Source organism: Notamacropus eugenii, chromosome 2, assembly GCF_028372415.1.
Source record: "Notamacropus eugenii isolate mMacEug1 chromosome 2, mMacEug1.pri_v2, whole genome shotgun sequence".
Classification (NCBI taxonomy): domain Eukaryota; kingdom Metazoa; phylum Chordata; class Mammalia; order Diprotodontia; family Macropodidae; genus Notamacropus; species Notamacropus eugenii.
The window spans coordinates 125,907,082-125,931,957 of NC_092873.1; the positions used below are offsets into that span (position 1 = coordinate 125,907,082).

At 37.8% G+C, this 24,876-nt stretch overlaps 1 protein-coding gene across 2 annotated transcripts in view; it reads left to right on the top strand.

Annotated features, from left to right (window-relative positions):
* Positions 1-24,876, top strand: part of PRIM2 (DNA primase subunit 2) — a 369,300-nt gene that overhangs the window by 318,746 nt on the left and 25,678 nt on the right. For both annotated transcript variants that reach the window (XM_072642540.1, XM_072642541.1), the window contains exons 11-12: positions 8,838-8,964; positions 14,911-14,993. In XM_072642540.1, coding sequence (XP_072498641.1) covers positions 8,838-8,964; positions 14,911-14,993 — 210 coding nt within the window. The remainder of the gene's footprint in view (positions 1-8,837; positions 8,965-14,910; positions 14,994-24,876) is intronic.

Sequence of the window (24,876 nt, forward strand, 5' to 3'; positions counted from 1 at the left end):
TGTTAGTTAAATTATTAAGGACATTTCCCACAAATGCTATGACCAAATTTTTCCACTTTATTGAGATTTTTAGTTTGTTGGATAGCTTTTAGGTAGAAAGGAAACAAACATTTATGAAGTAACTACTATGTGTCAAGTGTCATGCTAAGTGCTATATAAGTATTATCTCATGTGATTATCACAACAGCTGTTCACAGTGGGTGCTATTATCACCACCATTTTATAGTTGAAAAAACTGAGACATAGTGGTTATATGTCTTTCCCAAGGTCACTCAGCTAGTAAAAGTCTGAAGTTAGATTTGAACTCAAGTCTTTGTCACTCCAGGCCCAGCATTCTATTCATCTTGCCACCTGTCTCCTTAGGATTTCAGGCCAAGTAATTGAGGCAGGCAAATGTCAAAATAATATTTGCCAGAAACTCACCATGATTGTAGTTGTGGGTTATCTTGAATGAATTATTCAATTGTATTGCATATGTAGAGCTTGCTTTCAGTTTTATCCTCAGTACCTAGAGAAGTCTTGGTCCTGAGAAAGAACCCCTGCGTCTGCTTTGTTTGTGTTCTACATTTATCTGTGTGTGTTCTTGTCTCTCACACTGAGAGGATATAAACTCCTTGAAGGCAGGGTTATGTTCAGCTTTTGTGCTTGTATCCCCATTGCTCAGCACAATACTTGGAACAGAGCTTATTGATCAATGGATTGGGGAGATAGTTTAATCCTTCTATTTTAATTAATTACTTATTTTGCTGACCTTTCTTGCTCTGCATATTTCTACTTTGCATATAACGGTATTTCTTGAAAGTGGAATGGCATAATCATGGCCCAGGGAAATTTTAAGAAAAGGAAATTCTATTTAGACTGGTGCTTAGAACTCTGGAGAGAGCTATTAATTCCTGGCCCTAGAGGTGTTCAGGATAGATTAGAATAAGTAAATGGATCAGGTTCCTGTGTGGAATCTTTATAATATGACTTCATTAGTTTACTTGCAGTTAACTCCAAGAACATCATATTCAAATGTAAATTAAAGATACATACTCTGAAAAATAAATTGTCATATTTTTCAACATTCCATGATACTCATTGCTTGACTTCTTTCCATTAGTGTATATGGCAGTGTGGTGATGACAGTTGTGCCTTATTTCTCTTTAAAACTTATTTCTCCTTAAAACTTTCATTTGTTTTCATATACATTGATTTCATTTGGTCTTCATGGCAACCCTATTTTGTGAAACAAGCTAGGCAAGAATTATTATAACCATTTACAGATTAAAAAATTGAGAGTAAGAAAAATGACTTAAGATCAGATATGTAGTTAAGTAGTAGACCTTGAATTGGAACCCAGATTTCCAGCTTTCTTTCTAGTTTATCTTTGCATATAATCAAAAGGTGACAATTCCTATTTTTCAGTTGTACAGTCCTGATTACTTTTTTGGTATAGAAACAACCTCACAGATGGTTTTAATAAGTAGCATTGGGGCTGTTACCCCAAAGTGAAGCATAGTGCTTTGGACACAGTGGATGCTTAGTCAAGTCAGCAATCTACTTCCCCAGTTCTGATATCTCTTTTCAACCACTCAGAAACATTCTGTTGTAGTCCCATGCTGTCTTGAGAATCCACAGGCTCTTCCATCTATCTAGGTGTTGATTCATTTTCCTTTTTCTTGAAAAATTTATTCGTAAAGATCTGAATTCTTTTTTCTTATCTGGAGACCATATTTCCTTCTGCTTTCAGTAGCTTTATTATTGATTTATCTCTTTATGTCCAAGGTCTTGAATTGAATTGAATTTCTTTCTCTTGAGATCATTGGTGCTTTCAGCCTTTTTTCCTCCTTTTCTCCTTTTACTCCCTTCCCCCTCTTATTTGATAGTGTTTTCCCTGGTGCCTACATCTGAAAGCATCTTAGTTTCCTCCTATCTTAGGCAGTTTACATACAGCTCAACAGGGGCAACTAGGTAGCTCAGTGGATAGAGCACTGGCCCTGGAGTCAGGAGGACCTGAGTTCATATCTGACTTTACACACTTACAAGATAGATGTGTGACTCTGGCAAGTCACTTAACCTCAATTGCCTCCACATATGTGTACACACACACACACACACATATGCAGACACACAATTTTTAAAAAAAATTTGTAGCCCAACAACCTCAGCTTCTGCCCCAAGTGACTTTTAAGGGGACAAATCTGGCCCCAACCAAATACTGGGTTCTTTCCTTATGACTTAGTGGAGGTGCCACTCAACCACATTCACATATATCCTGCACTCATACCCTGTTACTCCATTTTTTTGACTGAGCTCTGTGGCAACACTGATTGCTGCCGTGCTGCTTTCACAGCCCAAGCAAATTTCTGCCCTTTAAATCTCTGTGGCACTGAAAAAAGGGGGAGGGAGGTTAGGATATAAAGTTGAGAGCTTTTTGTTTTGTTTTGGTAAGTGTGTGTGTCAGCCTTCTTTAGCCCTTCTACCAAGGGTATAGTGGATAGTGGGAGAAGAGGTATAGAGTGAATGCATTAGGTTAGTTCATTAGGTTTTTTCCTTTGTTTGGGTTCTTGATTGCCAGGCCTAGAGGCCTGAGGGCTACCCGAGTCTTCTTACCTTACCTCTCGCAGGTCTTCGGCTGGCCAAACCGGATAATCGTATGAGAGAAGAGACTTTACGGAGTCGAACAAGGGTTAAGCTTTTATTCAGGGTCCTGGTTACAAGTGCAGGGGGAATTCTTCCTTAGGAGGGAGCGAGGAATCTCCCAAGGAGGCAAAGATCTTACAATAAGAGATTGGAAGTAGAAGTGTAAGTGGAGAGAGAGGGGGAGGGGAGAGCAGAGAGAGGAAAAACGGAGCCTTCTGTCCTGTAACGACCCCTCCCGAGCTTAAGAGCGCCTTCAGGCTTTCCTGATCCTAATTAAGCTCTCCGGCCGCATAGTTTGCACCTGAATACCGTGCCTGTTAGATAACAATAGGTGTGCCCAGATCCGGGACAGTCTCGAGGGGGATGCTCCTCCCATCACGTTTCTCATGGGAAGAGGTGGAAATACACGAGATTGCTCGGTGTCACTCCTCAGATTCCATGGTGTTTATGGGGGGCCTCATGAGAACTCTAAGATTTAGAAGTTCCCACCTTTACCCGCCCGAGACTGTCCACATGGAATTGAGCTTCCATCCCCAGCACTTGATACCCTAGACCATGGAGATAACTGAAATTGCTTTATCTCTCTTGCATAATTTCTCCTTTGGAGAGGTTTGAGAATTTTTAAGAATCCAAGAAAATTCTTGTCCTTCATCTTGTTAGCCATGTGACCTGGAAGCTAGCGTGCAGGCTTTCAGTGTGACCAAAGTGATCCGTCTGTCGGTAAGCATTTATTAAGCACTACTATGTTCCAGATACTGCTATATGTTAGGGATACAAAGAAAGGAAAGGATAGGCCCTACCTTCAAGAAGCTCACAATTTAATGGGGGAAACAACATGTCAACAAATGTATATAAACAAGCTATGTATAGGATAAATAAGTAGTAATTTATGGAGGGAAAGCTCTATAATTAAAAGGGATTGAGAAGAGCTTCCTGTCGAAGATGGGGCCTTTATTGGTACTTGAAGATAGCCAAGAGATGGAGATGAGAAAGGAGAGCATTTCAGGTATGAGGACAGCCAGAGAAAATGTTTAGGGGTGAGATAGAATGTCATATTTGTGGAAAAGTAAGGAAGCTAGTGTCATTGGATCCAAGAGTATGTGGTAGGGGATGAAGGAGGGTGTAAAGCATAAAAAAACTAGAAAGAGAGGGGAAATAAGGAAAGGCTTTGAATTCCAAATAGAGGGTTTTAATTTTGATCTGATCACTGCAATTTTTTAACCTGGCAAACACTTTTGAGTTTGTCCCAGTTAGAGCTCAAGTAAAATGCTATTGGATTCAGCCACTATCAGGCAGCCAGAAAACAAAATGGGTTCAGAGTGACACAACTTCATGCCCCCTTTCAGTCATGGATTTATGCCTTGGTGTCTCCACTATGACTTCATAGTGAGCTAGAAGTAGAACCTAGACCCACTGTTCAGGCGTCAGAGAATCTCAACTGCTGCTTGTTTCTAAATATCTTTCTTGGTACGCAGTAGCCACCCTTCCTCCTAGAACACTTCCCTTAGGCTCAGGTCTCCTCTTCAGACAGCCTGGGTTCTGTGACTCAGAACAGCATGGTAAACAGCAGTAAGCAGTAGTTGGTACCTATTCCTGTAGCTGGCAGAAGTATATGAATTTGGGACCTCTTTTTGCCCTAGTGCACTGCCTTACCCTGCACTGGAATGCTCTGCCTAGTCATTCCTGGCTAAATTCTATCCCCAGGATCTACACATCTCTCTGCCTCTCTCCTTTTGCTGCCTGGGCTTGAAAAGTGACTCATCATTACAGGGGTGGGGAACCTGGGACCTTGAGGTCGCATGTGGCCCTCTAGGTTTTCAAGTTTGACCCTTTCACTGAATCCAAAGTTCACTGAACAAATCCCTAAGGGATTTCTAGGATTGCACTAGAGGGTACAAGTGGCCTGTAGGCCCCAGGTTCCCCACTCCCGGTCTGGCATGTGTTCTTGATCTATATGAAGGAGTTGGGATGAGAGCTTGGCAGTTCCTCTTCCTGCCATTCTGTCGTTTTGACTCCACCGTTGCTTTTTGCCCAAGTCTCTCTTAATCCAACCCCAGCTCTTTTCATTATACAAATTTTGCATGTCAATATTAGGACTGGCCTCACTGGTGTACACACTTATTATTCATAAAGATAATATTATTTACAAACATTTTGTTGGATGCAGTACATAACAAAAGTATAGGCTTATCATCTCTCTAGAGTTTTCATTATCAGAGTTAAACAAAAGCAAGCCTGGAAGAATTGCATGATTGTAGCTCCTTATCTCCTTTTCACATGCATCACACAGTCAAAAGGGTGCAACTTTTGCCCCTGAAAATTTGTATTACTTTACTCTTCTGACCCCTTGGCATCTGGGAAAATCTCATACAAAATGTAGATTAGGATCTTTTGAGATCCTTCATAGCTCATATTTGAGTCTTACCATTTCTAATGATTCTGCTGTTGAAAGGATTAGAAATAACAGGCTATCTATAGGAAGAACTAGCCCATGATAGAAGTATGCAGAACAGAGTGAAAAAAATGACAATTCCAGTATGCCTCCCATAACAAAAAGGTATACTTCAGAAAGATAGTTTGTAAACAATTTTGAAATCATAGACTAATCTTTTTGTTCAGACATTTTTCTCATGTCTGACTCTTTGTGACCCCATTTGGAGTTTTCTTGGCAAAGATACTGGAATGATCTGCCATTTCCTTCTCCAGTTCATTTTATAGATGAAGAAACTGAGGCAAACAGGGTTAAGTGACTTGTCCAGAGTACACAGCTAGGAAGGATCTGAGGCCAGTTTTAGATTTTGGAAGATGAATGTTTATGATTCTAGACCTGGCACTGTATCCACTGCATCACTTAGCTGCCCAAAGTAACTTTATTTTCCCATTTATTTCTATCATGCTATTAGCTTGTGGCTGATAGGATCATAGATTTAGAATTGGAAAGGACCTTAGAGATCATCTTGTCTAGTCCCCTGCTCCCTTCATTTTAGAAATGAGAAGAATGAGACCCAGAGAAATTGTGTTGTTTGCTCAAGATCACACAAGTACTAAGTTTCAGAGATAGGATATGAGCCTGCCATTGAAGCAAAGTTTCAGTCCCTCAGTTAATATTTCTGATTGCTTCCGAAGCTGCCATCAGGATGTGGGATTTGGATACACAGTACCCATCTCCCCCCCTCCCCCCCCAACCTCCCAATTCAGGTGTTTGATCTGTAGCCCAGGTTTCAACCTCCCACTGATATTATAGCCCAGGCAATATTCACAGCACCAAGGGCAACTATCAGTATGCCAGCTTAATTCTGAATTGCAAAATATAATGGACTCTTCATATAGAAGGCAGAAGAAAAACATTTATTCAGACACCAGAAAGCCAAATCCCAACACTAGAAAGCCAAATCCATCATAGTAATCAAGAAGCCAATACACATTAGCACTGCAGGGGACAGAGGCATTTCCAAGCCTAATTCCACCCTCCCCCTCAGCCCCCCACATTTCTCACAAACAAACACTCAGGAACCTAAGCTCTGCCTGCCTGTGTCCTTCCCTGCTCTGATTAGACCAACCAACTTCCTCTCAGCTCTGCTCCACCCTTCCTTTTCTACCAGCCAGCTCCTCCTACCACATGTGACTTAGGCTTCATGTGATTTAAGCAGGTCACATGGACCTATTAATGAATGGGAAAGATCTTCCCATTTAAATTACCATTACAACTGAGGAAATATTTCCTCCAAGATTTTTACTGGCATTGAATGTATAGCACTGGGAAAAACTTCTGTAGAAAGGTATTGACTGCTATAACCAAATGGGATAGTACCAGCAGTTAGAAGATATACTTAGTATCCCATTGCCATATCTTCTTGAATATTTCTGATACTTGCACTACCTTTCAGAATTGAGGGACTATGTGATAAAGACAGAATAATGGGATTACTTCTTTTTTCAGGATCCAATTGGTTTATAAGCCAAATACTTTTGCAGTTAAACTAAGCACTTTTTAAGAGAGTTCACAGCTTCCTTATTGACCATTTCAAATGAGAGGGGTATAAATGTTTTAAAGAAAGTTGTTATCTCAAGTTTAAAAATCCAAGCAATTTAATTTTTTTTGAGTGGAGATAGCCTTCTGTGTCTCAATCAATATACATTTATTAAATACCTATAATGTTTCAGGCATTGTGCTAAGTGCTAGGCATACATAAAGAAGCAAAAAACCGTCCTTGCTGTGAAAGGGCTTACAATCTAATAGGGGGAGACCATGTTCAAACAAATATATACAAAACAAGCTATCTACAAGATAAACAGAAAAATAATTGACAGAGGGAAGGCGCTAGAATTAAGATATTTGGAAAGGCTTCCAGGAAAAGATGAGTTTTTCTTTGGGACTTAATACCAGAGAGGTCAATACTTGGAGTGGAGGAGAAAGGCTTTCTAGGGATGAGGGACAGTCAGAGAAAATGCCCCAGCACTGAGAGATGGAGTGTCTTGTTCATAGAACAGCCAGGAGGCCACTGTCATTGGATCCAAGAATACATATCAAAGAGTATGATGTAAGAGTATTAGAAAGGTAGGAGGGGCTAGGTTGTGAAGGACTTTAATTGTCAAGCAGAAGATTTTGCGTTTTGTCCAGGAAACAGTGTGGAGCCACTGAAGTTTATTAAGTAGTGGGGTGACATGATCAGTTCTGTACTTTAGGAAAACCATGTCAGAAAATGAATGAAGGATGGATTAGAGCAGGGAGAGACTTGAGGCAGGCAGATGCACCAGCAGGCTATTACAGTAATGCAAGCTTGAGGTGATGAAGACCTGCACTAGAGGGGTAACAGTGTCAAAGAAAAGAAGGGGGCTTATTCAAGAGATGTAGCAAAGGTGAAAACTGGCAAGCCTTGTCAAAAGATTGGGTATGGGGTGGGGAATGAGAGATAATGAAGTACAGGAGGACTTCTTGGTTGTGAGACTGAGAGACTGGGAGGATGGCACTACCTTCTATACTAATAGTGATAAGGAAGAAACAGAGCATTTAGGAGGAAAGAATGAGTTCAGTTTTAGATATGTTGAGTTTAAGATGTCTAGTAGACATCTAGTTTGAGATGTGAGAAAGGCAGGTAGAGAAGCAAATTGGAGGTCAGCTTAGAGTTTGGGGCAGGATAGAAAGATTTGAGAATCATCAACATAGAGATGGTAATTAAATCCAAGGGAGCTGATGAAATCCCCAAGTAGAGGGAGAAGAGAAGGTTCCAGGCCATAACCTACTGTCTCTTGTGTCATATTTCTTGGTCTCAGGGAGTGGCCGGACATCATGCTGGTTGTTATTGTCATCGTTATTATTACTGCTACTAATAACCTCCACTTACATAATACTTTAAGGTTTGCACAGTTCTTTACATACATTGTCTTGTTTCTACTCCCAACAGCTGTGTGATTTAGGTGCTATTATTATTTTCATTTTACAGAAAAAGAAACTGAGACTTAAAGAGGTTAGACAACTTTTACAGGATTACACAGATAAAAATTAGGTTTTCCTGACTCCAAATCCAGTGCTTTATCCTCTACACCATGTTTCCTCTTTCACAAATTATCAATAATACTCAAATGAGTTTTCTGAAATGTAGAGAGGCAGCATAGCCAAGAGCATTGGTGTCAATCTGATATAGAAACAGGGACCACTAAACTGCACACTCGGTTCCCTATGGGCCTCATATTTATGTAGAATGATACTATGTTCTGTTGTATTTTTATTTATTTTGTTAAATATTTCCTAATTACATTTTAAGGCAGCAGTGGAGGGGGGGCAGGGTCCTGCTGTTTTGGACACCTGACAGAGGATAGACAACTAGCCTCAGAATCTCAATGATACCTGGTTTCAAGTGTTACCCCTGACACATAACTACTGTTGGACTCTGGGAAAATTACTTAACATCTCAGTTCTCCTGGCAGCTGTAATGATCTAAGTGACTGAGCACATGTTCATCTGCAGAGTTAGGGGGAGCTCTTTACCAGGCACTCCCTACACTGATGAAGCCATGGGTTTGCTTGTGAAAAATGGATATGTACCTATCCTTTGATGCTGTTTGTTTGCTCTGGGTAATCTCATTTTCTTCATTAACTTATCATTCCAATTGAAATTTTCTTCCTCCTAGCTATAGTGACCTATCAAGGCTAAGGCTGATATGCAATATCTATTTACATCCACCGTCTTCGTTTCATTTTTCTCCACTCAGTTTGACAAAGGCTACGCTTACAACATCCGCCATAGCTATGGTAAGGAAGGCAAGAGGACAGACTACACACCATTCAGCTGCATGAAGATTATACTAACCAATCCACCAAGCCAAGGGGATTATCACGGTGAGTGCTTATATCTGATATGTTTGTAATGGACAGGAACTCAAGGGTTCCCCAGGAAACTGAAGACCTATAATGGCTCCCTGCATTACTGGCAAGAACTGGTTTGTAGCTTATATTACTCATCATTGTCAAGCAAGGGCTCTGTTACTCTTCTGTTGATTTGTCCTATTACCAAACTAGGTCAGGCAAGAGAAAGTCGTTCAGCTGAATTTCTGTTTGTGCAGGACTAGGCTTTTTGGTGCTCTCTTTCCTCATTCACTAGCTGTTTTGTCTCTTTCTCTTAGTCTGCTAGGATGTCTCAAAGGGCAGACACCAAAGTTTTACAAAGTTTTGCCTTGAAACTATCAGGGAAAACATTGCTGCTTAATTTTCAAAAGACTCATCCCTCAGGAATAATGTGCATCTTATTCTCGTGACTGTGATCTAATTAACAAGACGATTAATTGAGAAATTTAAGTGGCTCCTATTTATGAATGTTAATATAAATCACCCCAAATTTATTTTCTAAAAAAGAGAGACTCATCTATAGATTTTGTGATCTATGATTTTTTTTTTCCTAATCTAAGTTTCAAATATTTCTCATAGAGATGAATAAAATTACTGAAAGAGACATCCTCCCAGTCTGTCAGACTCACAACCAAGTATTATCCAATACTCTTGGATAAATATTATATAAGTAATAAGTATGTAATTATATGCTGTTTTATAAGTATTATATACATAAGTGAATTTTCCACTGAAAAGCCTTTTATGGGCCGCACATGGTTTTCTTCTGACCATTTTTGATAAAAGTGTTTGTAAAGTATGTTACAAATTCACTCACCATCTGATTAATGAGTATAATCTAAACTTTCCTTACAGTCTATATAATCTTATATGTCTAAATAACAGTTTTACATATCTAAACTTTCCTTATAGTCATCCTTCTGAATATTAATTGCATATTCTGCAGGTAATGCCCACAAGGTACGATCATTCCCAGCTGTTTTGCTGCTGTCAGTGTTTTTGCTTCTTGTAGCCTTTTAATTTCTTGCTTCTCTGGGATGTGATGCAGGATGAAATAAGAAAGCCAAAGCCAGAATAAAAAGTCCTTAAGTGGACTTTTCTGATGGCCTTTCAGAGTAAAACCCAGGAGATAGTGTAGGTTCTTGAGCACATGTATTTGGACTGCCCAGAGGACTTTTTGATTTACTTTTGGTTCTCCCTCCCATAGTTGTCATTCCTTGATAACAGATGTCATAATTCTACCTTTTGGGCCTTCAGTGTTTTCATCAAATCATAAGGTGAAATGTTAGAGGTGGAAGCTACCTTCCAGGTCATCTCCCATCCCTTCTTCATCATGATTTGAATGGAACCTAGAGGTTTTCTAGCCAAACTACCCACTCAAAGCAGGCTTCTTCTCAGAAAATTCGGGCTCTACTTGAACCCTTCTTATGAGGTAGGAAGTTGGATATTTTATAGGATGTCCCATTCTATTTATGGACAATTGCAGTTGTTACAAAGTTCTTACCTAACCTGGGCAGAAATCCATCTCTCTTTAATTTCCATATCTTAGACCTACTTTTGCTCTTTTGAGCTACATAGGACAAGCCTAACAATCCCATATGACGACACTTTAGATATTTGAAAGCAGGTATTAAGTTCTCCATAAATCTTTTTCTTTTCTGGACTAAACTGCAGCTTCTCCTTATATGACATCATTTTGAGAACCTTCACCATCTTGGTCTGAAGGAAATTCATTTAGGTAAAGTCTCTCTTGAAATATAGTACCCTGAATTGAATCTAGCATGTTAGTTGTGATCTGACTAGTGTAAAGGACAATGGTCCTATTATTTCTGCTACCCTCAACAGTATATTTCTATTAATGTAGCTAATTGCATGAACTTTATTAGCAACATTGCCACAGTTAGTTAACTGTTATTGAACTTATGGTCAAATAAAACCCCCTGTGTCTTTTTGTTCCACATAAACTTCTTTGTTTCCCCATCCTGTAATTATGTAGTTGCTTTAAACACACATGACTCTACTATTTATGCTTGTTAAATTTCATCTTTCTTGTTTTATTTCATAAATCTAGCCTATAAAGATGCTTTTGAATATCAATTCTTTCATCCAGAATGTAAGCTATCTCTTTCATCTTTGTATCATGTGCAAATTTTGACAAGCATGCAATCTATGCCTTCAAGTCACTTATAAAAAATGATGAATGTAACAGGACCAAGGGCTATGTATTTAGGCCACATGAGAGAACTCTTTGCTGTTGTAATTTTCAACAATTTTGGATACAGTTGCTCATCTATCTAATGGTGCTTTTCATCTAGTTCACATCTTCCCATTTTACCCACCAGAATCTAATAAGAAACTTTCTCAGATAACTTGATGAAGTTCTTATTATAGTACTGAGCACATAGTAGGTGCTTAACATGTTTATTGATTAATTGATTGAAGGCATACTGTAACTAAAGCATTTCCCAGTATATCAGTCTAATGTCCCTTACTTAAAACCAAAATGAAGTTGGTCTGGCACTGCTTGTTTATAATCTCATTATGCCCTTTAGGAATCATGAAAATTAACTACATTGTAAGACCAGCAGAACATTTTTAGAAAAAAAGATGGGTTTTTGCAGCAAATTAGCATAGGATCATTGAAAGAAGACTTCATAATTTCCTAAATCCAGTCTAGTACACTGTTCCTCCTCTTTAGTTCAAAAGAAGATATTTTATGGGGAGTTCAGATGGAAAATTGATCCCATATGGATGGTGAGATTCTTCACATGCTGCCATTTAAAAAAATTTGTACTGTTTTATACTATTTATCTTTAGATGTACATGTCCCATCTTTCTACCTGGGCTATAAACCCCTTGAGAACAAGGACAAATGTCACGGCTGATTGTATGTATCTCCAGTGCCCATCACACTCAACAAATGATGTTTGATGATCAGTTTTCTCATCTTAAAAGGGAAGGAGGTTAAACCAGAAGGCTTCCAAGGTCCTTTCCAGCTCTGAATCTATGATCCCTGCAATCATTGTTTTCTTTTCTAAAAGTTTTGGGGAAATTACCCCATTTGTTTAATAATCCATTGTAGAATATTTCCAGACTAATTGAGCTATAGTTTCTAGAATCTCCCCCCATCACACTTCTCCCTTTTGGAAAACCAGGACTGTAGCCCTTCTCTGGAGTGTTCTAGCATCTCTCTGGTTTTCTACAGTGGCTAAAGTTTAAAATTAATTGAGACAGTATTTGTAAAGTGCTTAATAGAATGTCTGGCAAGTAGTAGGCACTATATAAATTTTGATATTTCCTCCCTCCTCCCCTTTCTAAAGGATTCCTGTGACTGAGGTGTGGGAAGAGATAGGTATCAGTAATATGAGCATATCTGTAAAATTCTTCAGTACCTTTGGGTATAACTTATCTGTGCTTTAATATCTGAAGTCATTGAAAGGGACTACAACCACTCTACTCTCTCAAAAATCATAGTCTTCCAGTCAAGTAGCAGTGTTTCACCCTTTCCAATTTAATCACCATTGTCCATGATGAAGGCAAACTCAGAAATTAAGTAGATCTGTCATTGCTCTCATCTGATATCATACCGTTTGCACCAAGCAGTGGGCTATCATTTTCTTTTTCATTTTCTGAACATAACTAAAAAACAAAAACCTCCCTTTTGATGTCCACAGGATTTTTTAAAAGCCTCGTGCTATTTCTAGACTTTCGTTGTTCTGACGGCATAGAGAGGCAGCATATTGTAGTGAAAAGAAGGTTGGGTTTAGACCTAGGGGACCTGAATTTAAATATTAAGATGTGCCTAGGGCAGCTAGGTGGTGCAGGACTGGGCCTAGAGTCAGGAAGACTCAGTCTGGCCTCAGACACTTAGTAACTGTAAGTAACCCTGGGCAAGTCACTTAACCCTTTTACCACAGTTATCTCATCTGTAAAATGTGCTGGAGAAGGAAATGGCAAATCACTCCAGTATCTCTGCCAAGAAAATCTTAAATGAAATCTCGAAGATTCAGACATGACTGGAAAATGACAGAACAAAAACAATCTATCCCTTACCATCTGTTTGAACTTGAGGAAGTCATCCAACCTTTCTGGGCTTCAGATTTCTCTGTAAAATGAAGGGGTCACACAAGTTGACCTCTAAGATCTCTTCCAACTTTCTGTCTATGATCATATCTTACAAGCATTGTTCCACTTTATACCACTTATTTACAGGTATCCTCTTAAAAAAATACCTGGGCTTATCAAAGAGTTCTCACTCTGTTCTCCATTTGTGAGTGTATAACCAGATTATTTCAGAGCAATTCTCACTAAAAATCCTAACAGTCCCAACTTGAATAATAAAAGAACGATGATAAATACAAGAATGAAGTCTGTAAACTTTTATATGCCTCACAGGTGGCTTTGGTCCTATGGTCCTATTCTGAACTTGCTCATTTATAATTAAGGTTATTTGGAAAAGCAAGAGGTGTCCTGGGCTATTTGTTATTTCAGCAATAACCACCTTCCTCTTTCTCTTCCAAATAAAAATATGGAACTAGAAATTCAGTTTAATAATTTTTATTATAACGATGAGTAGGGTTCAATTCAGGGTACTACATTTCAAGAGAGAGACTTTATCTAAACATGTTACCTTCAGATGTCATGGTCCTTTTTAAGAATGAAGGACAAGCATCCACAACCACCTTTAGAGGAGGATGGCAAAGGGTCTGAAAATCATGTCATATAAGGAGCAGCTGCAGGAATTCACAATACTTAGTCCAGAAAAGAAAAAAAAATTATGGGGAACTTAATTGTTGTTGCTCATTCATTTTAGTCGTGTCCAACTTTTTATGACCCTATTTGGGGTTTTCTTGGCAAAGATATTGGAGTTGTTTGTTGTTTCCTTTTCCAGCTCATTTTACAAATGAGGAAACTGAGGAACTAGCAGAAACTTAATACCTGTTTTCAATTATCTGAGGGGTTGTCACGTGGAAGAGGAATTAGATTTGTCCTGTGTAGCTTAAAAGAGCAAAAGTAGGTTTAATATATTGTAATCTAATATATTTTTACATTTGTTTTTATACTTTATGTTGTATTTTATGTTATCAACTCATTGTTTTCCTTTCATTTTTCAGAGTATAGAATAATTTTGAAAGTATTTTATTCATCATTTTGGATTATATTAAAAGTTTCCAAACTTTTACAATTGCTTCTCTGTTACTTTATTTTTATTTTTTTATGTAATATATCTAGGAGCCCACATTTACTTATTTTTTTCCTATGAAATAATATAGTTCCCTACAATCCTATATGTATGAACTTTAAAAGTTTTCTTAATTTGCAACTGTTTCCTAAATTTAATAACTATTATTAGTACTAATAGCAGTAATAGTATTCCTTGTTTACCTCCCAATAAGCAATTTCCTGTCAACTCTCAGTTTTGTTATAGCTTTGGATATAAAGGAAATAAATATAATCTTTGCAGAAAATGTTTGAGTATAAATCCTCTCATATTTGCTTCCCCTAATTAGCTAGATAGCTGGTATATTTGGGGGTGGGGCAGAGCATATATTTTGGCACAGTTTTTTTTTTAATAATTGGTGGAATTTAGGAATTTAGGATATAATTATAGCTATATTGTGATTATCTCTCTGCCTATTAGCTAAGAATCTAATTAAAACTGTTTCCCTCTCCTGAAATGGGAATCTCTGTCTACTTGTGTTGTAATTCTTTATGTAACTCTTGAGCCTGCAGTGCCCTGATAACCATACAGTTGGAGTCTTTATTTAAAAAAGAATAAAGTAAAAGAGGAAAGCAGTCACACACACGGGTAATTAACTTTTTTATTAATAAGCTGTTAGACAATTAAGAAGAGCTTAGTCAGTCTCTTGAGTGTATTATTGTGCTAACTGTGGGGTAAATAGCCTCATTTGTGTGCTTGCTGGTGTTTTTGGCTGCCAGGGTGCCCATTCCGCCACAGTGATCCCGAGCTGTTGAAGCAGAGGCTCCAGTCATCCAAAATCTCTCAAACCGGGATAAACCAGGTAGGTCAAATTCTGTTCCAAGGCCTTGGTAATGAGGCATCATACTCTTCCTTTCAGTTTCATTTAATATCCTCACAGTAGTATTCATGCAACTTGTCAGGTGGACTGCCAGATTTCTTCTCCTTTAGAAGAACTAAGCCAAAGCACTAATTTTTCTGGTTTTAATCCCTTGTTGGAAATCCTGGTTCTTCCATCTGCTGAGTGGCATTTATCCCCGCTTTTGGCTTGGTAATGGAATAAACTTGGAAATGTGTGTGTAGGTGCACATGTTTGTGCAAACCCATACTTCATTTCTTCATTTTTTCATATTGAGAACTGATGCTGCTTTAAAAAATTTTTTGGAATAGTCTGTTAAAGCTCGCTAATGAAGCTGAAAATTAATGACAACATGTTTCATCTTTGGGAAATTTTTTTTTAATGTTGTTGGTGTTGCAGAACCCAGGATAATGTGGGGTGTACTGACTATTTTGATAAGCATCACTTGTCACACTGTTTAATCTAAAATTCTGTTAATAGTTCATTAGATCTAACACTTTGTTTTACAAACAGTTGCAGGGAAAAGAATGTTGTAAATATCTTCCAATACTTTAAAAAAAAATAAAGTTGCTTTGTCAGAAAAATAATCCTGAATATGCTAATGTGGTAGACTGACTGTCTTCTATGCTCTTGTGTTGCCTGAGGTGTCAAGTGAGTTGGATAACATTCTAATTTGGAGTAAAACTAAGTGAATGTCAGAGCTGGCATCCAAAAGCCATCATACATCTTTATAAGACTGGATTTATTTTAGAATTCTAATCACCAAAGAAGACCCTTTGCCTTTTATGGTGAAAACTCCGATTTAGTTTCATCCATGGTTGATTATTCATCTTTCCCTGTCCAGCCTCTTGTTCAGATGTTGGTTATATTCCTATTGAGCTAATTGGTGTAAATGCTTAATATCTGTACCAGTCACCCCCATTTTAGTGCTTAATAAAGACTTGTTAATTAATTAGTAATGTTATTAGTAATTATTAAACAGTAATGACAGAGTTTCACTTCCTCTTCCTTTCTTCACTCTGTGCTTCCAGTGCATTTCTTTAGCTATAGTGTATAAGTTTCCTGAGGACAGGGACTATTTAATTTTTGATCTTGTGTCCCTGGAGCACACTACTATACTTGGAACATGCACAGTGGACGCTTGATGGTTGATTTATTGATTGATTGAAGTTTCCCACATGTCTTAGGTGGGTTAGCACCTCATTCATTATGCCTCTTTTATCACTCAGTCATTCCAGTTGTGCCTGACTCTTCATGACTCTGTTTGGGCTTTTCTTGGCAAAGATTCTGGAGTGGTTTGCCATTTCTTTCTCCAGCTCATTTTACAGTTGAGGAACTGAAGCATGCAGGATTAAGAGACTTGCCCAGGGTCATACAGCTAGGAAGTATCTTAGGCTGGATTTGAACTCAGGAAGATGAATGTTCCAGATTCTAAGCCCAGTGCTCTTTGCATCTCTGATCATACCTCTAGGCCTAGGCTTTGTGTTTCTAAAATGAACATGGATGTGTATTCCATGGGTAATCAGCAGTCAATATTACTTTTCCCTTTGTTGAGTACCTTTTGTGAATAACTCCCAGCAGGGTGAAATATGGTAGCTGCTGTAGTCTGTTCTAAAGGGGGAGTATATTGGTGAATGTAGGTCCATGTAGAAGCATTTTGACAAGTGTGCATTTAGATCTTTCCATTATGAGTGCTTTTAAATATTTTATTGTCTAAAAGTCATAAAAAATTCACTACTGAAAAGCTTCTAAGGTAAAATTCTGTAACCATTTATGATGTTTTATGGTCAGAACCTCTTGGTGAAGATTTCTTTATCTATTTGAAATAGCTGGAAATACGTCAAATAATCAGAACCTTGATATTATGTTGAGACAGGCAAGACCACAGTGGTAGTTGGATTTGATCCACATTGTATCATGTTGGCCATGACCACATTTGCCTCTTTTATTTTCACCTTTTTTTCTCCCTCAATAGTGATGTCAAATCATAACTTTTGTATCTCTTTTAATACTTTATAGAGTGTTACCTTTTGGTGATAGTTCAAAGGCAACAACACCAGAAGGAGCTAGGGTTTCCTTTCCATTTGCCCACTCAAGAGTCACTCTCATTATTTCCTGGAGCCAAATTGTAGGTAGAGAACTGGGCTGAAGAAAATGTATTATTTGCATTGTATCTCTTATTCCACTGGAAAGTTTCGTGGTGAGTGTGAACAGGCTGCAGCCCTTGACAAATAGGGAATCATAAAGAATAACATAGTAAAGGATGACATCAAAGAAATGTATGAACAGAAAAGGAAGATGGACTGGTCATGTGAAGAGAGCACTGGATGGACTGCCTGGTCAGTATGTTTATATTCTCTCATTATCAAGAGCTGTGGAAAGCTCCTGCTACATTGATGAACTTACAGAAGAACGTGAGCAAGAGTTGCACAGGATGATTGGGAATGAATAAACTATGATCAGCATCATTATCAGAAGGACTGCCCCAGTCTGTTACATCACAGGCCTATTTGAGTATCTAAAGAGTATTATAATTATCTCCTAACTACACAATTAGATTGTAAGTTCCAAGAAATCATAGTCCATTAAAATTTAAAAAAAAAAGCTCTTCTATCCAGTGACTAACCAAGCCTACATGTGTGAGGATTGGAAGCTCAATTCCGTGTGGACGGTCTCGGGCGGGTAAAAGTGGGACTTCTAAATCTTAGAGTCTTACGAGGCCCTCCATGAACAGCGGGGATTCGAGAAGGTCAGACTGAGCTAGCTCAGCTAGCTCGGGTATTTCCGCCTCTCCCCGGGAGATACGTGATGGGTGGAGTCTCCCTGCCCTCGAGGTCGTCCCGGATCTGGGCACACTATTGTTATCTAACAGCACGGTATTTAGATGCAAACTGTGCGGCTGAAGGTTAAGTAGGATTGAGGAAGCCTGAAAGCTCTCTTAGCACGTGAGGAGCCAAGAGGACAGTAGGCTCCGCTTCTCTTCTCTTCTCTCTCCCCTCCCCCTCTCTCCCCGCTTGTACTTCTACTTCCAATCCCTTAAGATCTTAGCCTCCTTAGGAAATCTCCCCCTCTTCCTCCTAAGGAAGACCTCCCTGCACTTGTAACTAGACCCTGAAATAAAGCTCAACCCTTGTTCGACTCTGGAACGTCCTTTCTCTCATATGTGCATCCGGCGTGGCCAGCTGAAGACCTCGGAGGTGAGGTAAGAAAGACTCGGGTAGCCCACACAGGCCTCTAGGCCTGGCATACATGTGTGATGAATGCTTAGTAAATATTCATCAAATAACCTAATTAGCAATAAGTGCAGAGGCATTTGGGGGTATATACCACAAATAAGTTTTAGAGGCAACATTTATGTCTTGGGAGAATTTATAGCTTGGGAAAATGGGAGCTTGAGTAGATCATTATATGATTCTGGGATTCCTTCTGATTTGGTTCCCCATCTTTTGAATTTCAGAGTTGTAGAGATGGGGAATGGCCAGGCATGATTCCAAGAGGCAATCTGGGATTTCCTTCCCATTTCTTTCTGGGTAGCTCTGGCTGTTAAAACTTCTGGGGAAGGCAATCAGAAGTTCATGGCATGCATCTGTGCTCAGCTCAGTGCTGTTCCAGTGCTAGGACATAGAGTATGCCAAAGAACAGATCTGGATGACAATGCCATGGCCTGTATATTCTGTGTAAGAGATACTTTTCTGACTGAGCCTTGTTGTAGGCAGTCAACACATATTTCGTGCCATCCACTGTGTTAGGTCCTGGGGGACATTAAGGCACAAACCTAGCATTTCCTGCCTTCAAAGAGCTTACATTCTGTGTGAAGAAAAATGCTTTAGAATTAGAAAGAAAATGTTTGGACCCATAATGGCATCAGACGAGCGTGACTCATAAATAAATGGCACACATTAATACAGGGATACTTGTATAATGCTTTACAGCATTATTTTACACTTCAATACCATACCTTACAAAGTGCTTTTCTCACAACTCTTAGAAAGTTGGTATTTTAAGTATTATTATCTCCATTTTACAGATATGGACATTGAATCTCAGCAAGGCTAAGGGGCTTGTCATACTTCACAGAGCTAAAAGTGCCAGAGCCAGGATTTGAACCTGTATGGATTTGAACCATATTAATGATAGTGCTTTTTCCATGATAACACACTGCCTCTTTTACATAGACAATATGAAAATTTCAGTGCCTTTTGTTGATGTGAACAGTGTCACAGAATCTCAAAGACAGACTGTCAGTGACTATCCAGTATAATCCATGCTTGAACTGAAATTCCCTTCACTAGTATTCCTGATATGTAGTCACTCAGCCTTTTCTTGAAGATATCCAGTGATGAAGAGCCCATTACCTTCTGTAGTAGCCCATTCTACTTGTTTTTCCTTATATCAAGCCTGAATTTATCTTTTCTCTGTGGCTCCTGTTTTGCTTTTTTAGGCAAAATAAAACTTCCCCTCCTCCCCTGGGATGAGGGGTGGGAGATGGTATTACAAGGAATAGTTTGCTAGGTAGGGGAGTAGGAAGAGATGTCTTCAGAAATGAAGATGATTTAAAAATAAAATATCAATAAAAATAAAATTAATAAAAAAAAGAATTAGACATCCCTCTTTCACATGGTAGCTTCTCATAGATTTTAAAACAGTTATATCTTTTCTGTATTTACTCCTTTCCAGGCTAAAAATATCCATAGTCCCTTCATGTTCTCCGATTGTTCTCCAACCGTTCTGGACCCCTCATCATCTTATTAAAAAGTATATGAGTTGTTTTTTTATTCATACCTTACTAATAGTACCTTCAGTACCTCCTGGTGAATTTTTTTCCTTTTTAGTTCTACCGTCTTTATTTTCAGTTTTCTACTAGTTCCTGTGTTTTTCCTTTGATGTATTTCTCCATGTCTTCTCTCTCACCTATTTTCCCCAGTTTTTATTGCTTATTTTCTTTAAAACCAATGCAACTAGCTATGCAATGCCTTATAAACCTAATATGTTGTTTTTTATTATTGTCTTTAAAATTTCAATTTAAACAAACATTTATTTACTATGTGCTTTTATGTGTTGTATGCAATTAAATTCTAATCAAAACCAGTGAGGTACAAAGTAAGATAACTTACCTATTAAAATGGCAGTGATGACTGTGCTAGGCTCTGGTGATACAAAGACAAAAATTAAACAGTGTCTTTCGTAAGAAAACTCACATTCTTCTCGCAAATAAATGAATAAAAATGTTTTAGGCTCAGGAAGAAAATATTTCAGTACACCCAACACCCACACATCATAGTACACTTTTCAATGTCATCTTATTATAGTTTGATTCATAATTCTGTGGGATTTTTCTATTGAAGTAGCAATCATTTTGATATTCTTTTTAAAATTTGATCAGCTAATCATATCTATCAGGATATGGTTATCTACTGTATCTACTTGCCTACTTTAGGCCTTTTAAAGATTAGGACCCTTCAGAATACTTGTTCCTTTGTATTTTAACCATTTCCCCTTCCCATTTCCTTTAAATATATGTCTTTGTACAGGGTAGAGATATTGGTAATTGGAGATACAGATGTTAGCAATAAAAGAATCTCTATGGAAATAATCATCTAAAACTTGTTGTTTTTACACTTTAGCCAAATGAGACTTTTCTTACAGGTTTTTTGTTTATCCATGTTATATTTTATCCTCATACTTGTCAAAAGAGCTTATACATGAAATTTTCACATTGAAATTCCTCAGCTGGCAGTCCTAACAGCTTTGCTGTGTGCCCTGCCATTTTAATAGCTAAGTTGTCTCACTCTGTACCTCCCTGGGTTTGATTAGAATTTAATCACATATAACACATCTAAACCCTGACTGAGTTTGATCAATAAACAACAATAATTGCCATCCACAGACAAGTGCATGGGGCTGGTTGTGCATTGTAATATATGCTGTAATGAAATTAGCATCTCTTGTTGTGAGCTGTGCCCTGATTCTGGGCCTTTGGAGTAGCTCGGCATACTTATTTCCTACAGTAATAGCAAGAGTGCTTGAACTACCGTTATAGTCCTAACAAGTTGAAGCCTTAGTAAATGGTACTATACCTGTAGGACATTTTCAGGCTGTTCACTTTGTTATTATTCATTGAGGGGGAGTTCTTCATTTCCCCTTCAAATAAAAGCCATTTAATAGAGGGCATTTTTCATATATTTAGGTTTGGTTACATATATAATTTAATATAGTATTTAAGCACAATAGGACACCATGGCCAGTGACAGATGATCATAGTATCAAATCCCACTTCCATATTCAAAATGGGAATACGTATGATTAGCTGAGATTCAGGTGTCCTAGTTTCTTATTGAAGTTCTGCCTTCCTTTTGGACAAGTCACTTAAACTCTATACCTCAGTATTACTCACTCTAAAATGAAGATAAAGATATTCCTTATCAACTTTCTCAGCAGATTGGAAAGATCACAGATGGGGAAGGAGGAGTAAGGAAAGGGGAGAAGCACGCATTAAGTGCCTACATTGTGTCAGGTTCTGTGTTAAATGTTTTTAACAAGCATTATCTCATTTGATCCTCGCCATAACCCTGCTATTATTATCTGCATGTGACAGTTGAGGAAACTGAGGCAATTAAAGGTTAAGTAGCCTGCTCCTTCATTCAAGGAACATTTAAGGGCCTCCTATGTGCCGGGGAGTAAATAGTAAGTAAATTGTAATAGTAAGCATCTGAGCTTGAATTCGAGCTCAGATCTTCCTGACTCCAGGCCCAGTGATCTCCATTAATCCGTCACAGCGTGGTGCCTTGCCACGTGGTAGTCTTGCAGTAGATTGTTAGAATGGATGAATAAGTGAGTCAATGGAGTACGTATAGGATGCGATAATTTATCTTTACATAGGGATTTACAGTAACAGATGTTGAATCGCTGTGGCATAAACTGAGTGTAAATTCTTTATTTAGGAAACTTTAATTTTTAATTCTTGTCCGGTAACCCTTTATTTTCTTGTTATTCTTTTGTATATGGTCCCTTGAAAAACATAACACTTTAAGCTGGTAAAGCTATTTACATTACATCATGTCTGGTGAACCTCACAAAAATCACACAAAATAGGTAATGCTGATAAGTATTTCTTCCATTTTAGAGATGAAGATACTGAAATGCAGAGAGATTAAGTGACTTGCTCCCGGTCACATTCCTAAGAAGTGTCAGAGATTCTATTGGAATGTCAGTCTTCCTGCATTTGTGATTCAGCTCTCTGTCTGTTGTACCATACTTCCTTTCAAATAAGAGCCCTGGGACATGAACTGTCCCCATAAAATCTTGACAGTGTGAATTTACTCTTAGTTATTCCCATTTCTTTTAATCTATGTAGTCAGTTCTGGAAATATTCTTCATTGTTATTTTCAGCTTGTTTCATTTTCATTTTCCTTTTGTGGTAAAATAGTCTCTTGCAGTGAACCAGTTAAAAAGCTTTTAAAATTTGTTTTTTAGACTTTTCTTGATATTGTTGTGTTTTCTTGCAAGGGATATAGCCTCTTTAAAGTAGTTTCTGAAAGAATGGGTGAGACAAGGGTGTACGTCAAGCTCCCTGCAGCCTGATACTTACTGTCTTTTGTATTTGTAGCTACTGTGCCTTGCACTTAGTAGGTCTTCAACAAATATATTTGTTGCAACCCTATTTTCTAAAAATTTCTTTTCCCTTCCTTTAGATTTCCAGTAAGAAGAAGGGAAATAGCATATGCATTTTTAAAAGAACCTTGACTTTCTGGCCCTTTTAATGATTTTTTTAAAAGTAAAACCAGATCCCATAGATACTTTCAAGAAATTATAACAGTGACATCATAGCCAGAAACTGAAAAATTGCCCATCCTTTCCACTTCTTGGGAGGCTGGTTAAAACACTATTGTTCACTGTCGTAAAATCCTTAGGCAGTTATTGTCTGCATTAAATCTGAAACTGGTAAATGCTTTTTAATGATGAAATCTTTCAAAATGGACAGTTTAAAAGACTTAAAAGTAACACTATGTCAAGGAGACTTTATGGCCAAGATAAATCTAAGTGACACCTTACCGAATGTTCATATAAAATCCCATCTACCCCCACACTGCTATGATTTTCTTTGGTAGGTCGTCCTCATCAATGGGAGATAGTATTCACTCTTTCCATTGCCTCATGACCAGCACCTCTTTTCAAGAACAGCCCCTGACTGTTTCATCCTAGAGAGCATTTCCTCTGATTCCTAGGAATAGGAATAGTCAATCTGATTGCTCCATTCAATTTCCCTTTCTTTAGTGTTGTAGTTGAAAGCGTGTACATTGTTCTTGATGAATCTCAAGGTCTTAAGAAAGAGCTGGGAAGGTAAGTGTTAGAACCAGCCTCCAGAGGCCTGGCCTGCTTTTTGGGTTTTGTCACAAAGTCTTTGCCTGTCATTGAACAACTGATAGAATTTCTCTGAGCCTCTTTTCCCTTCTTGGCAAAATGAAGCTAAATAATGATTTAAAGATTAATGAAGCAGTGTTGATAAAACAGGTTGGAAGAAAAATAACTGCATAAATCAAATGGTATGTGCCATAGCTAGGCCCAACTATGAAGGAGATTTTACTGAAGATTTAAAAAAAAACACTTTAGAATAATCTAAAATTTTCCAGAGGGAAAAAAAAAGCATTAATAGTAGTACTCATTGCCTACATTTACATGATTTTTAAAAATTAAATTATTCATCCTGCATAACAGCGGGATGAGTGTGAGAGGAAAAGCTTATTATCCTTAGGGATATTGCAGTGGAAAGTATAGACCTAATAATTACACAAGCGGGACATCTGTTATTATGGGATGAGATATAGTTATAGAAGCATCTAAACTGGGTTCAAATACCAACTCTGCTACTACTACCACCTGTGAATCCCTAGAGAATTCACTTATCCTTTCTGGACTTGTTTCGTCATGTGTAGAATTAGCGCCTTGAGTCAGATGGTTTCTGTGGTACCATCCAGCTCTAAATATATGGTATCTAAATCTAGCTATATTTCAAACAAGGGATTAAAATGAATTTTCTCTGAGTTCAGTTTCACTACTACTCCAAGGCTGTACCACCTTTTGGTATCAAGTATATAGAGAAGAAACTGAGGTATGGAGAAAATTAAATGGTTAATCTTTTTTTTAATGCAAGAAAAACAGAATAATAAGTGCTTATGCATCATATAATGATGACTTCAATACAAAGGTGGAATAGATGAGGACGGTGAAAAATATGTTTGAAAATATGGTTTGAGAAAAAGAAATAAAAGAGGCCAGAAACTTACAGACTTTATAGAAGCCTGATGCCTATACAACATGAAACTTTCTTCAAGAAAAGATTAGAAATACACTAGTCATGACTATATTTCAATAGAAAATATATGACTTGTGGAGGTTATTTATGAATCAACAGTCTGTGAGCTGTCAAACTGGTTAGAACAAAGTTCAAAATTCATACAAAGCTAGAAGAAGGAAGAAAAATGAGGATGGTTTGTTGTTCAATTAAAACAACTACAGCCTGACCTATTTAGATACATTACTAATTTTGAAAATTGGGATATGGACAAAAGAAAAGGTATTGATGCTGATTTACAATGATTTTATATAGATGTTTAACCAATGTACATAAGTTGCTTTTATAGGCAGACCAAAAGAAGTTTAATAAATATTTCTTACTAGCCTAGTGGAGAGGTATGACAGTCGAGATCCATACTGGTTTAGAATATAAACTTATTTGTCAAATATTACAGGGGATGATGAAAGATCATAAACAGTATTTTCTAATAAAAGAGGGAAAAGCAATGAAAGATAAAGCCAGCTTTAAAAGTTTTTTACTTTAAATCTAACT